Source organism: Thunnus thynnus, chromosome 23, assembly GCF_963924715.1.
Source record: "Thunnus thynnus chromosome 23, fThuThy2.1, whole genome shotgun sequence".
Classification (NCBI taxonomy): Eukaryota; Metazoa; Chordata; class Actinopteri; order Scombriformes; family Scombridae; genus Thunnus; species Thunnus thynnus.
The window spans coordinates 20,553,827-20,567,161 of NC_089539.1; the positions used below are offsets into that span (position 1 = coordinate 20,553,827).

The 13,335-nt window shown below is 39.2% G+C and overlaps 1 protein-coding gene across 10 annotated transcripts in view; it reads left to right on the top strand.

Moving 5' to 3' along the window:
* The first annotated feature begins 1,439 nt into the window (after positions 1-1,439).
* Positions 1,440-13,335, top strand: part of dgki (diacylglycerol kinase, iota) — an 80,638-nt gene continuing 68,742 nt past the window's right edge. For 4 of the 10 annotated variants that reach the window (XR_010925850.1, XM_067582519.1, XM_067582525.1 and 1 more), the window contains exon 1: positions 1,441-1,894. Coding sequence is in view for 9 of the 10 variants with exons in the window: in XM_067582519.1 (XP_067438620.1) it covers positions 1,671-1,894 (224 nt within the window). In the remaining variant the exon portion in view is untranslated. Of the gene's footprint in view, positions 1,895-13,335 lie in introns of all 10 variants that reach the window. The other 6 variants (XM_067582522.1, XM_067582523.1, XM_067582524.1 and 3 more) reach the window with 2 other exon arrangements.

Below are 13,335 nucleotides of genomic sequence, written 5' to 3' on the forward strand. Positions count from 1 at the left end.
CCAGCAGCTTTCGCAGTTTTTAAAACTGATGTCAAGTTAAACAGAACCAAATGAATGACTTCCGGTCATCTATTTGAAAATAAAGCCCTTGTAAGAAAGGGCGTAATGTGACTTGTTGAAGGTAAATACCATAATTAATCAACAAGAATTCGTTATTATTCTTCTTCTTCTTCTTCTTCTTCTTCTTCTTCTTATTATTATTATTATTATTATTATTATTATTATTGTTATTTTATAATTATTTTTTGGAAGATTTACATACAAGTTTGGATTACTAGCCATTAGGCAAAGGTGGCAACTGGCCCTGAGCCGCAGACCTGCAGGGGCTGAAAAGGCTGCAGATTCACTGTGAGGAAATTAGTTTATGGTAATTTGATAATTAGCAATTTGTTTGGTAATAGTTTGGTATAATTTGATTCACCACTAACGAGCGATAAAAACTGAATCAGTAATTGGCTTTGATGTGGCTCCTGCATCCTTACACTGGCCCTGAATATGAGTCAACATTAGCTGTAACATCAAAATTTCACAAATTAACACAAACTAACTTGGGTGCAGGGGATGAAGGGCAGCTGAATAGGGGCTCCACAGCTCATTTTACCCCTGTATATGTCACCACATAGCCTATTCCTATATTAAACCTCCATGTACACGGAGTAGTGTATTTTAATAAATATTGCTGTAAATACGCCAGTTAGCCAAAGGGTTATTTTTCAACTGTAGTCTCTGGACTGGTGTTACAGAGTCACCCAAAAAAGAAAGTAAGAATTAAAAATAGAAAAGTTGCAGTTAAAGTTCCCCTCCACTAAAAATATATATTTTACTTCTTGTTACTTCCGTTGGGTGTTTGAGATTCACTGTGCAGAATGATGTATGTGCAGAGTTTGACACCATAAGGCTGTTTTTACATTAATCTTTAGTTTCTTTGTGTTCATTGAAAATCTTATTTTAAGGGGTGGGCCTATGAGTATGATTTGTGACATCACAATGAGTTTGGAAGCCAGTCCTGGTCCAATATTACCTTGTGATGCAGCTGGATTTGCAAGATCACAACAACTTACATAAGTGTGATGTGGAAACTTGAAGCCTCCAGTGCACAAACACTGAGAATGGACATTACAGTGAAGTAGGAGTCATCTTGTGTCCAGCTGTTAAATTTCTGAAATGAAATATATTTGCATATTTATAGATTCTGGATTTTTTTTAATGAGGGAGAAGGAGTAGATTATTTAATTATACTTTTTTGAGGGAAAGACCATGTCAGACACACATTATTGTCCCAACCAGAGTATTTTTATGTCTTAATAATACATGTCTGGAGGGGATCTTTAATCTGGAGGAATTTTTCAACATCTTAAAGTTCAACATCTATGTTTGCTTTTATTTTGAAGGGAAAGCCACTTCCTTTCCTGCTGATGTAGCTTGATGCTTTCAGTTGATGGGAGGCTCGTGCAGTTCGATCTGTTGTCCAGGCGGCTGCGCGTTCTGCCTTCCCGGCTGCAGTATTTAACAGGCAGTCAACGGTTGGAAATCACAACGGTCAAACTGTTGGAAACGTCACCGCTCCGGTTCGTTATTCCCCCCCCTCTCCACCACCGGCATCCGTGTCCCCCTCTCAAGCCGGGGAAGAGGGGGTCCAGCGCGGGGCGAGACAGTGAGGACCGACCAGCATGGACCCCCAAGCGAAGGACCGCACCAGCCCGGCGGCGGGGGGCTTCGGCGGGCGCCTAGCCTCTCTGGGTGCTGACGGGGGTGACTCGGAGTCCGGAGCCGGCGAGGAGGAGGCTGCCGTCGGCTGCTGCAGCGACACGTTCAGCAGCCTGCCCGACATGGAGCAAGAGACGCTGGAGGAGAAATTAAGAACACTGGCTTTCAGAAAACAGACCTCGTATCGGTGAGTGGAGAGCTGGGAGGATGCTGGGGCAGGATACAAGTCAGTGAAGGATATGGTGGTGAATTTATTTATCTGTTTGTGCTTATTTTTCCACTGACAAAATCTGTTTTGGATCATATGAATGTCGTTTCATGCTATTGTTAGAATTGCATGTAAGCTAGCTAAAGCTTATAATCACAAACACAGGACAGGACACACACAAAAAGAGATTATTTTATTAGTGTGATAGCTAAATTCTCATAAAGCTATACATGCTCTGGTATGGTGAAACCACTGTATGGTCACCATCGTGCTGTTAACAGTCTCATCATTGCATTGATGTACACACACACACACACACACACACACACACACACACACACACACACACAGCAGCAGCATTTGAGCCCATGACAGTGACGGATCAAAACAATTCTGCATACATAACAGTGTTGTAGCTCTTTTGTGTTGGGGAGGTGGGGGGAGGTCTGATTTTTGGTCTGTGTGTGTGTGTGTTTGGTCTCTGGCCAGTTTTCACTATCAACAGCAGCTGCCAGTCGCACCGGGGTGTCAGGCTGCTGCTGGCACACGCGCACACACACACACACACACACACACACACACACACACACATACACTCTTAACACACACACACACAGCAGTTTTAATTGTCAGATGCCAGTGTCAGGAATGTGTGGTACCCATCTACCTATCTATCTATCTATCTATCTGTCTGTCTGTCTGTTAGTGTGTTTGTGTGTGTGTGTGTGTGCGCGCCTCTGTATTGGAAATAATCTGCTTTTGGAGGTCAAATCAATAATTTTAACTTGTTTGTGTCTGATTTGGGACACTGTGGTTAGATAAATCAATGGTTTATGTGTGTCCAAAACCGCCAAAATCAAACCATAGCTGCATCAAAGCGTCAGCACAGAGAAGGAAAGTGAATATTAATAGAGCTGCAATGATTAAGTTGATAAGTATAGGGCTGCAACTAACTATTATTTTCATTTTCGATTTATCTGTCAGTTATTTTCTTGATTAGTTGTTTGGTCTATAAAATGGTGACGTCCTCAAATGTCTTCAACAGTCCACAACCCAAAGATGTTCAGTTTACTGTCACAGAAGACTAAAGAAATAAGAAAATATTGACATTTGAGGAGCTGGAATCAGGGAAGTTTGACTTTTTTCTTAAAATAGTTGGCAATTGATTTAGTGGTTGACAGCAGGAAATGAATCAGCAACTATTTTGACAATCAAATAATCCTTTTGGTCATTTTTTTAAGGACAAATGCCAAATTGGTTGGTTGCAGCTTCTCAAATGTGAGGATTTTAAACTTTTATGTGTCATAAAAGTGATTTAGGCTGTTGATCAGACAAAACAAGACATTTGAAGACGTCACTTTGGGCTTATAGTTCATCTCACTCTTTTGTTTTCCCACTACATCCTTGTGTCCTAATTTAAAAAAACATGTTGCACAATAAAATATATATTATGCAGTAAACTAAATCCAATTAAATATGTAAGAAAGGTTCACATTAGCTTTACAGGGAGCCTTTTATTGCACCAGTAATTAAATATGCCTCATGTAAACACATTAAAACAGAATAAACAGGCCCATTTGGGAAGGAAATTCATGTCATTTGTAAAGCATGGTACACTGTAATCCTATTATAATCCATTTGACAGATTAGGTTAAAACTCCTTTTTTATTATTATTACTTTTTTATTTTAGGCAGATCCAGAGGCTTTTTACACATGATCACTTGACTTGGGTTACATGTAAAGCAAAGACGTGACCCAGACAGGACTCTCCACTCTTTCACTTTTATTGTACCATCATTTACAGAGAGGCCCTTCCTCTCCTCTGGGTGTTTTCCCCCCTTGGAGGACACCATCTATGGTTAAGTGAGGTTTCCAGGAGATTGTGCATCATGGGGAGTGCCGCAGCTGGTTCTCCCCTCTCTCCGATTTTATAACTGCAGGAGTAGTTTGTTCCAATAAAACGGTCGCCTGAGTGGGAAACACAGCAGTAAACTGGTAAAGAAGTGCATATCAGAACTCTTATCTAGATGAACTCTGGAGTAACGTCTGGAATCTGCAACAATTAGTGGATTAATTGAGTAGCTTATCAACTGGAAAAATAATCTGCAACGGTTTTGATGATTGATTTACAATTAAAAGAGCTTGATTACAACATTTTAAAGCAAATTCTTCTTAATTTGCTGTTTTTATTTATCATAAATAGTCGTAAACTGAATATTTTTGAGTTTTGGACTGTTGCTCAGACAAAAACAAAGAAATTATAATTTGATTTTTTATGATTTTATGATCTTTTAAAGACCAAACAGTAATAATTGTTAGTTGCAGCTACTGATGTTTGATAAATTCAAGAAACTAAGGTGATAAATCTCAACATACAAACTGTAGCTTGATCAACAAGTGTTGTTTTTTTTGTTTTTTTTTTAAATTTCGGACTGAAATGAGATCAAGAGTAGAAGTGACAGGATCAATATATCATATAATATATCATATCGCCGCATTTCTGTGAAACAGTGGGTCGACATTGATGACAGAAAATGAATTGCCAACTATTTTGACGAATCATTTAAGTCATTTATCAAGCAAAAATACCATTTAAACTTACTGGTTCCAGCTACTGAAATATGAGGATTTTCCAGTTTTGTCTGTTTTATATCAGCAGGAATCAAATAAGTTTTGGCCTTTTGGTCAGACTCAACATGTTATTGCGTTTTTTTTTCTTGCTATTTGAAGACATTTTATACTCAAAACGATCATTTAATAATAATAACTTTTTTTTTTTAAAAACGCCAACAGTTTACTCTATAATAAAAATAATCATGAGTTGTATCCCATCTGGAGATAAGAACAACAAATAATGATGCAAGATGGGAATACAATGTTCCACCCATGTCACCCTCTGTTCTGCAGCCTATTAATTCAGCGCTCATGTGAACGGCTTCATTGAAATCCCTCGCCGGATTAATTTAATTTGGAGAAAATGTGGCTCATGCAAATGCAGCCACTGTTTGCAACTGACCGTAAAATGTGTTTTGGAGGAAGAAGAATTTGGAAATAATAGGAGTCAACACATTGAAGTCGTCGTTTCACTCTGTAAACTGCATTTATAGTGGATTTACTGGAACCTCACTTATTTTTAATGGAGTTTTGAATGATGTTCTCACCATGCGAGAGATTTTAATGTATTCTGGACCGCAATGAAATTAAGTCTTTGTCTTTATTGTATTTTTAATCCTCGATTGCATGTTAATTGTATGTTAGCAGTGGATGAATACGAGTCTGGTTCCTTTTAATTACGCCGAATAAATCCGTCTGTCTGCTTCTTTTTCTAGCTTCTCTCCGCCGTACACGACAATGGCGAGAGAGCGTAGCTTACATGCCGTGTCGAGGTGTCGTCTTTGACCTTTGACCTCCTGGGATAAGGCTGCCGATATGTACGAACGCCCCGCTGAAGGATAATCTGTGAATTTTTCTTCTTCACGGAGTCACCCATGTGGAGGAAATAGCATTAGCTGGTCAAGGGAGATGGTTTGTAAGAAGGTAGTTTGCATAGCTTTGAAGTGGCCAGTGCCAAGAAGCGAATCACCATATGTGGCAATATGAAAGAGCGAAATGATGCCGTCAAACATCAAAGACTGTGTGTATGTGTGTGTGTGTGTGTGTACATGTGTGTGCTTTTGTGTGTGTGAAGTTGTGGTATTATGTGTTTATGGCAGAGTAAGGCACGTGTAACATATCTGCCAGACATTCGTCACACTTTGTCTGTTTGTGTGTGTTCCCAGAATACTGTCCCTCCTTTCATCTATTCTTAGACTTCTCACCCGTCTGCCTGCATGACCTCAGTCAGAAAGACAGTTCCTCAGTGAGAAAGACAGTTGCTTTGTGTGTGTGTGTGTGTGTGTGTGTGTCATGCCAAGCAGTTAGTCAGCAAACCATTTAGACTGTAAGACATTACTTCAATTAGCTAGTCAACCAGTTGGATACTGAGTCTGTGCAGTAAGTGAGTTCGTGAGTGACTAACTTGTTTTTGCAGGCACTTCCTGTCTATCTGTGGCACCCAGTTGGTGAGCATCTCATCTAAGTATTTTTTTTTTTTTTGGTTTGTCCAGCTGTCCAGATTGTCGCCGTCTCGCTAGCCGACCCTGCAGTACTGAGTACTCTTAAAATAATTATCCCTCTGATATCTCCGGCTGTTATTGTTGGAAGTGTTGCAAATCAACAAGCAGGATTCATTTATGGCAGTTTTGTTGTGTTTTTTTTTTTACATGATTTATAGAGCTGCAACAATTAGTTAATTAGCTGACCAACAGAAGATTTATGGCTGGCTATTTTGATAGTTGATTAATCATTTTCATCATGTCATTTTTAAGAAAAAACACTAAAACTCTGGTTCCAGCTTCTTAAATGTGAATTTTTCAGGTTTCTTTACTCTTCTGTGATTAATAATCTGAATATCTTTGGGCTGTTGGTCGTTTATATCTATATCTATATATACAGTATATATTATAAAACAAATGACTTATCAGTTAATTGAGAAAGTAATCCACAATCTAATCAATAATGACAATAATCGTTAGTTTCAGTCTAATGAGTTTTGCATCATTGCGACAAAATATTTTGATCTTTAAGGTGTTCATTTTTTTTGGATTATCCAAAAACAAACAGTCCTGTCTGGTTACTTTGTCCATTAACAGTTACTAAAATATATCAGGATATGTAGTTGTGATGCAACATTTTATATCATGACCATTGAGGTTAAGGGCACACCTGGTGTATGATGGGGATGTTTGTTTGCTGTTCTTCTGTAAATGAATGTAACAGTATTAAACTGTAGCCGGTAACGGCAGCGACACGGAGCCTTGGCTAAAGAGCGTAGAGACGGGGTTATTAGTGTAACCGCCACCAACAACAACCGAAAAATAAGATAAATAGCTTCTCAAGGAGAGCGATGCAAATTTGATTTTAAGTGAGTTGATATTCGGGTGAATCTTGAAGTCCAAATCAACTAACAACTTACTAACTAAATGCTCAATTTCATGTTAAATATGACAAATGGCATACAAGACAAAACTCTTTGCTCATGTAAATCAAAAACCTCAATGACTTCAGCCCACGGTGTCCCTACGAAACCCTGACAAAACCAAGAGGATAAAGAACAACGACTGGGCTTCATACAGAATATAAAAACAAAATGTCGGGCAGAGATCGGCGTCTGGTTGCTGTTTTCAGACGGCACTGAACAATAAATACACAGCACTGAGTGGAAAACCGTCTGTCAGCGGACATTTAATGAATACATTTATGTCTCCCGCTGTGAGTTTCCCAATGAGTTTAAACTTGGATCCGCTTTAAGGTGTGGTTAGCTGCTGCTTCCTATCTTTGGCTGTTTGTTCGTCTCCATATGGATGTGTTCGTCCCTCTGGCTTCTTCTTTGAGCCCCATGTATGTCATCACCGTCAAAGTCTGAACCACGCAGAATCGACGGTTGACGGTTTAATGGTGCGCTGTATACACTGAATATAGGACTTTATTTTGAAACCTACAGTCACCATTACCTGCCCCTGACCTCTGACTCTCCTGGTAAAGCTGCAGACATAACCTGTTTGCCCAAGAGGGGAAATGCAAAGAAACAAACTCTTTGTTTCATCACCCAGATTATCATGTGGTGAGATTTCACCACAGCCGTTGTGGGAAATAGTGCAGAAACGCACCGCCACAGGACAGGATGTCGTAATATTATCCCTCCACTATTTACAGCCCACTTCACAAACAGCAGATCACAATAAGCGCTTGTCATACCACAGTCCAATATACTCCATGATAGACAATATATACAGTAGGGGATGGGAAGAAAGACTGGAGAGACAAGAGGAGAGGAGCATAAAAAGATATAAATGTATCTCATGTTGCTCCCGCTATGTACCACCTGCAGGGGTAAACAGTGATCAAAGGCCTTTCATCATCTGATGCTACCAGAATATAAAGCTGTATTCAGCCTTCAATTAGGACAAAATACAGAAGGGGAGAATAGAAGGAGGGGATGAAACAGACGGAGGGAGAGAGAAACAAAGAGCAAATGTTTGAGACAAAGTCAAAGGTGTGTCAAGGCGGCGAGGGACACATATGAGAGAACGGAAAGAGCAAAAAGAAGAGGAAGCATGAAAAAGCGCAAATAAAGGGGAAGTAAAAGACGCAGACACATTTCAAGAGAGATACTGCATTACCCAACGGAGATCTGATGCAACAAGAGCAATAAGTTTAACTGGCTCCAAAAATAAAGCAAGTCTGATAACTTGTATGACATCCAAGACTGTCCTCCAGTGTAAGAAAAAGACATTTAAGGTCCTCTGATATATTTTTAACAGTGAGCGCATCAGCGGCTGCTCGCCGGTGCTGAACTTGGGGTCAACCTTCATACCAAATGTTTGTATCATAATAACTTTTTAGATAAGGCTTTTCAAACGTTAGCACACAGTAAAAAGACATGTCGGAGTTAAGATTTGTAGTGAGGCCTGTATCATATTTCATAGGCATACTTACCTCAAAGGCATTCATGTGTTTTTAACCTTGTGATCCAAGTGTGCTGTTGTTTTATATAAACAATGTAAACGGGTCAATAGCCTAAAGGAAGGAGGTTTTTCAGCTTTAGAAACCTCTTGTAATGTCACGCTGCTTACAGTAATTGTACAACAGAGCAATACATCACAGCGCAGTACAATAGCACCGGCTTTCCCCTGGGAAATTACATTTGAAAGGCCAAAACAGAAAAAAAAATACTCATTATACACAACGGGGAAACAAAACTGAACACATTTACTGGTTCAAAACATCCACAGTCTTTAAGTACAGTAATCATCACATGGACTACCTGCAACTTATCTTTTTAAACGCTCAGTACAAAGGAAAGATTTGTCAAGTTTCTGTTTCCAAAATTCAGATAAATTTTGAGAATTATGCATTCAGACATTTTAAGAAGCCTTCTGAAAGGACAAAAGAGGGTATAAAGGCGGAGGAGGATGCACTACAGCGTAATTTGCTTCGCCAAACACATTTTGAGGGAAACTTGATTGTTGCTGCGATTATGTTCAGTAGCAACCTTTTTTTTTCAAATGAAGGAAGGAAGTGCTGTATTTTTGTAACCCAACTAACAATTACTTTCATTATCGATCAATCTGATTAAAAATAGGAAAAAAAAAAAGGTCACGTCCTGGAATGTCTTTTTTTTTGTCCCGACCAACAACCCAAATATATTCAGTTTACTGTCTTAGAAGACTAAAGAAAGCAGGAAATATTCACATTTGAGAAGCTGGAATCAGAATTTTGTACATATTTTTATGTATTTTTAAAAAATGCTTGTCGATTAATCAATCAATCAGCTCTACACACAACTTAATACATATACGGAGCTCAACAGAAAGACTTTGGTGAAGGTCAGCCTTGAAAAAGTCCTGAGAGAGCATAAAAACAACCAAAGAATATAAATAATTAATAAATGTTTCCTCGTTATGTTGATAAAAACATAATTTAGGCAGGAGTGTGTTTCTATGTAAGTGTACACTACTTACTGGGTTGTAAGTAAGTAGTGCACCACATATTCCAATGACACCAGATTTGATCCTTTGATTCAATAACTTCACTTTTCTATTATTTTGGTGGATCTGATTGACTTCATAAACATTAAACCATGCACCATGCGGTTCATGGATTCCCCTCCTTCTTCCTTGTACCATCTCGTGCTCCCTTTTTAATATTTGATGCGAGTCTGTGAATACTTAAATAATTCATCTCTTCAGTAACAAGTACAAGGTGACATTTTTGTTAGCGACTGGCCCGGAGGGAGCGTTCATCTGTCTTCATTTGTTTCTCATGACATCATTTTTAGCCATGCTAGCGACATGGCTCTAGGGATAGCAGTGGTAGTCTGTGGGCTGGTCGGTCCGGACCGAAATATCTCAACAACCATCAAATGGATTGCAGCTAAATTTACTGCAGACAGTCACGTCCCCTGAAGGATAAAGTCTAATAACTTTGATGATCTGCTGACTTTTCCTCCAGCAACTCAAACCTTTTACTTATTCAGTGAACAGTGTTGGAGTCATTACTCAAAAAATATAGTGTATTACACATTACTCCTTACTTTACTTACTTACTGCCTGTGAACGCTAATTAATTACACTACTGGTTACTGGTTACTACTGGTTGCATTGTCGAAGTAACGTGCGTACCTCCACCACTCAAACACTCATAGTCCCCAGAGGAGGAATCGAGAAAACTTCCATGCTCTGTCCTTTCAACAAGCGCCATGATTAGATTAAAATTACAAAATACTTTCTGACCAAGTACATGCACTGCTACGCTTCACTAAAGCCTCACACAGCTGCTCGGCTGTAGACGTTTAGTCTTGTTTAAACCCGTCTGCTCCCCGTTTTCATGGCTAAAGTGTATCTAACAGGTAAAATCAATAAGGAATGAGAGCTTTCACCTGAACACGCCGGTACACTCTATAGAATAGAAAGAGCTGTTCCCTTATGTTTTATACAACCGCTGTATGAGTCGGTTTTCGTAGCGGCGTCTGTGTGTTAAATTCAGTGGAACACTTGGCTCAGGAGTCCGAGCGGCTTAAAGACACTCATGAATTTTTAAGCAGACGATCAGAGCACCAATTGTTGATGAAATACAAGGCTCACTGACACAATTTTCCCTCTCTGCTCTCATCCTCTGAATGGTTGAACAGATACGGCGCATGCATATTTATGATACGCTTTTTTTCCCGTTATGAGGAGGAGGAAGAGGAGGAGGAAGAGTGTGTGTGTGTGTATGCTGTATGGAAAACCAGTGTATTGTTGTTTGTGTGTTATTGGCTTTTTGGCTGTTCATCTAAAAAGTCTTGTTGTTGTTTACACTGCTGCTGTGCTGAGAGTTTTAGTATCCCATTATTTTTCATTTCATTTCATTTAACAATGACGTTTCATGATTGATTATCCTCTCAGTTAATCTTTATTACTCGTCTTTTATAAAGTGTTTAAAAATAGAAAGTTGATTGAAAACAGTTCAAATAGAAAACTGAGGAAAGCAACAAGTATTGACATATGAGAAGAAGAATTGCTTCCCATTGATTTTCTGTCTATTGACTAATCAATTAATCAGTAGTTTCAGCTTTAGCCGATATACTGCTAAGTATGTCTCCAGTGCAGTGTTTTTTCCACTTAACTTGCCTTTTATTTTGAAAAACCTCATACTTTAGCTCGTGGAAGTGATAAAACACTCCATGCAATGTTGATAAATGTTGATAAATGACATTTTAAAGGAGCACTAGGCAGTTTTCTGTGATTTCTCCTCAAATGCTCTCAAAAACAGCTGTTATGAAGATGTTTTTGTTGTGTTTGCTGACACTTAAAGGTAATTTCTTAGCTGACAGCTGTAAATTTTCTCGCCAACTCAAAAAAAGCAACTTCACCCTACATTTTTAGAGCCTTTCATCTTTTTCAAACATGTTTTCCATGATAAAACCTGCACTTTGTTGGATAAAATAATTCTGGGGCTATGAAGCATTTTAAATCTTTAACCTCTGTGAGTACACATGTTTTAAAACATATTTAATGCATGTATACACATTTTTATTACATCCAGTACTTTTTTGGCCCTGATAAATTGCTTAAAATGTCCTTTTTCACACATGGTCTACATGTGGACTGACTCACCGGCCACTCGGGGTGAAGACGGGGTCAAACTGAGTGTTAAGGGTTTGTACAGGACGGACGCCGTGATGCTGTTGGGAAGTTCTTTTCCTGGCCCCGTCAAACGTGTTGAATAACGGGTGTGTGTATGTTAGTGCGAGCATGTGTTAATCACGATGATGTGGTGTGTTTCTCCGCGACTCAGACACTCTCTCTCTCTCTTTCTCTCTCACATCTCTATCTTTATATATACACACACACACGTATTACTGACAGACAGAGGCGGTAGGTAGTACATCCCTCCCTACCTTCTCCTGTTCCAGTTGGCCGGCGGTGTGTTTGTGTATGATTATGCGTATCAATCATTTTCTGCTAAGAAGAAGAGGAATGATGATGTCTGTTTTAGGAACACCAGTCAGATTTCTGACTTCTCTCTCTCTCTCTCTCTCCTTTCCTAGCCTTTTCAGGAGTGTTTCTGAGTGCGAGTGAGTGTGTGTGTGTGTTGTTGGGTTATTTTGCCCATAATGCAGTGTGCTGAGGCATTAAGGGGGATTGGCTGACAGGAGCCGCTCCTTATTAGTCGTCTGGCTGGCTGTAAGAGGCTTTTCCTGCTTGGAAATGGAGCTAAAAAAAAAAAAAGAGGGTAAAAGGCGAAACAGAAGAGAAAAGAGAAGTGGATCTTCCCGGTGTAATAGAGAAGAAGAGGAACCTTGTTGAAGAGAAAACTTGACATGTTTAAAGATTTGTCAATTACTTCCTTCTCCATCAGACACTTGTGTAATTGTGGGGGGGGGGTCTCTGTAAGACATAGGCTGACATATGTTGCTGTCCAGTGTTGTTCATCAGGACTGGGCTGCACCAGTTATACATCAATCCAATACTAAGTTTGTGTTAGTCTTCCAAAGTTCTTCAAGCCAGTAATTTACTAAATCTGCTAATTTGAGGAATGTTTTAGCAAGTTTAGACTAGCGTAGCAAATCGGTCGATAGCTAAAAAATCTGTAGCACTCTTCAATCAACAGGAAGTCACTGCAGTTTCACATGATGTGACTTCAAATAACCTGTTTGTAGGCGGTCAAATGATATGTTAAAAGTCATCCTTTGTAAATGACTTTATCTTATTTCTATATATACGCACGCATGTATAAATGTTAGTAGTATAGATTATGCTAACCTAGCTTGCGTTTTAAGATCATACTGTATATTTTTGTGAAAACGTGCAGCATTTTATCAAGTGTCAGGTCAATGTGTCGACCATATTTCATATAAACTACTTTACTCTTCAGTCTAAATGGGTTATATGTTAGCAAGCTAATGTCAGCTCTCTCATTTACCTGGTTCAGCATGCTACTGTACACCTGCACATTGAGTAAGAACTAATCTTTATGAAAAAACTGCAGTGCAACCGTCCCTAGAGAAGTTTATACAAAGCAGAATCCCACTCTTAATTTCTAAACTAGCTCTCCAGTGTTTCTCTCACCGGTCAGTAAACACTCGACTGTGTACGTAACAGCTTGAAAAAAAAAGTTTATAATCTAGTAATAATGCCCAAAAAAAGGCAGCAGCGTGGAACCTCAACCAGCAAAGGCCGGCCTGCAGCCTAGCAGGTGATTGCTGACCACATCCACACCAACATTCAAATTACAATCATCTAATCGTATTGAATTTGCTGTAATGCGATGAAAGTCTGTGGTGATTTATGCTACGAGACAAGACACCCCGGCCGACCGCTCTACCGCTGCTTTA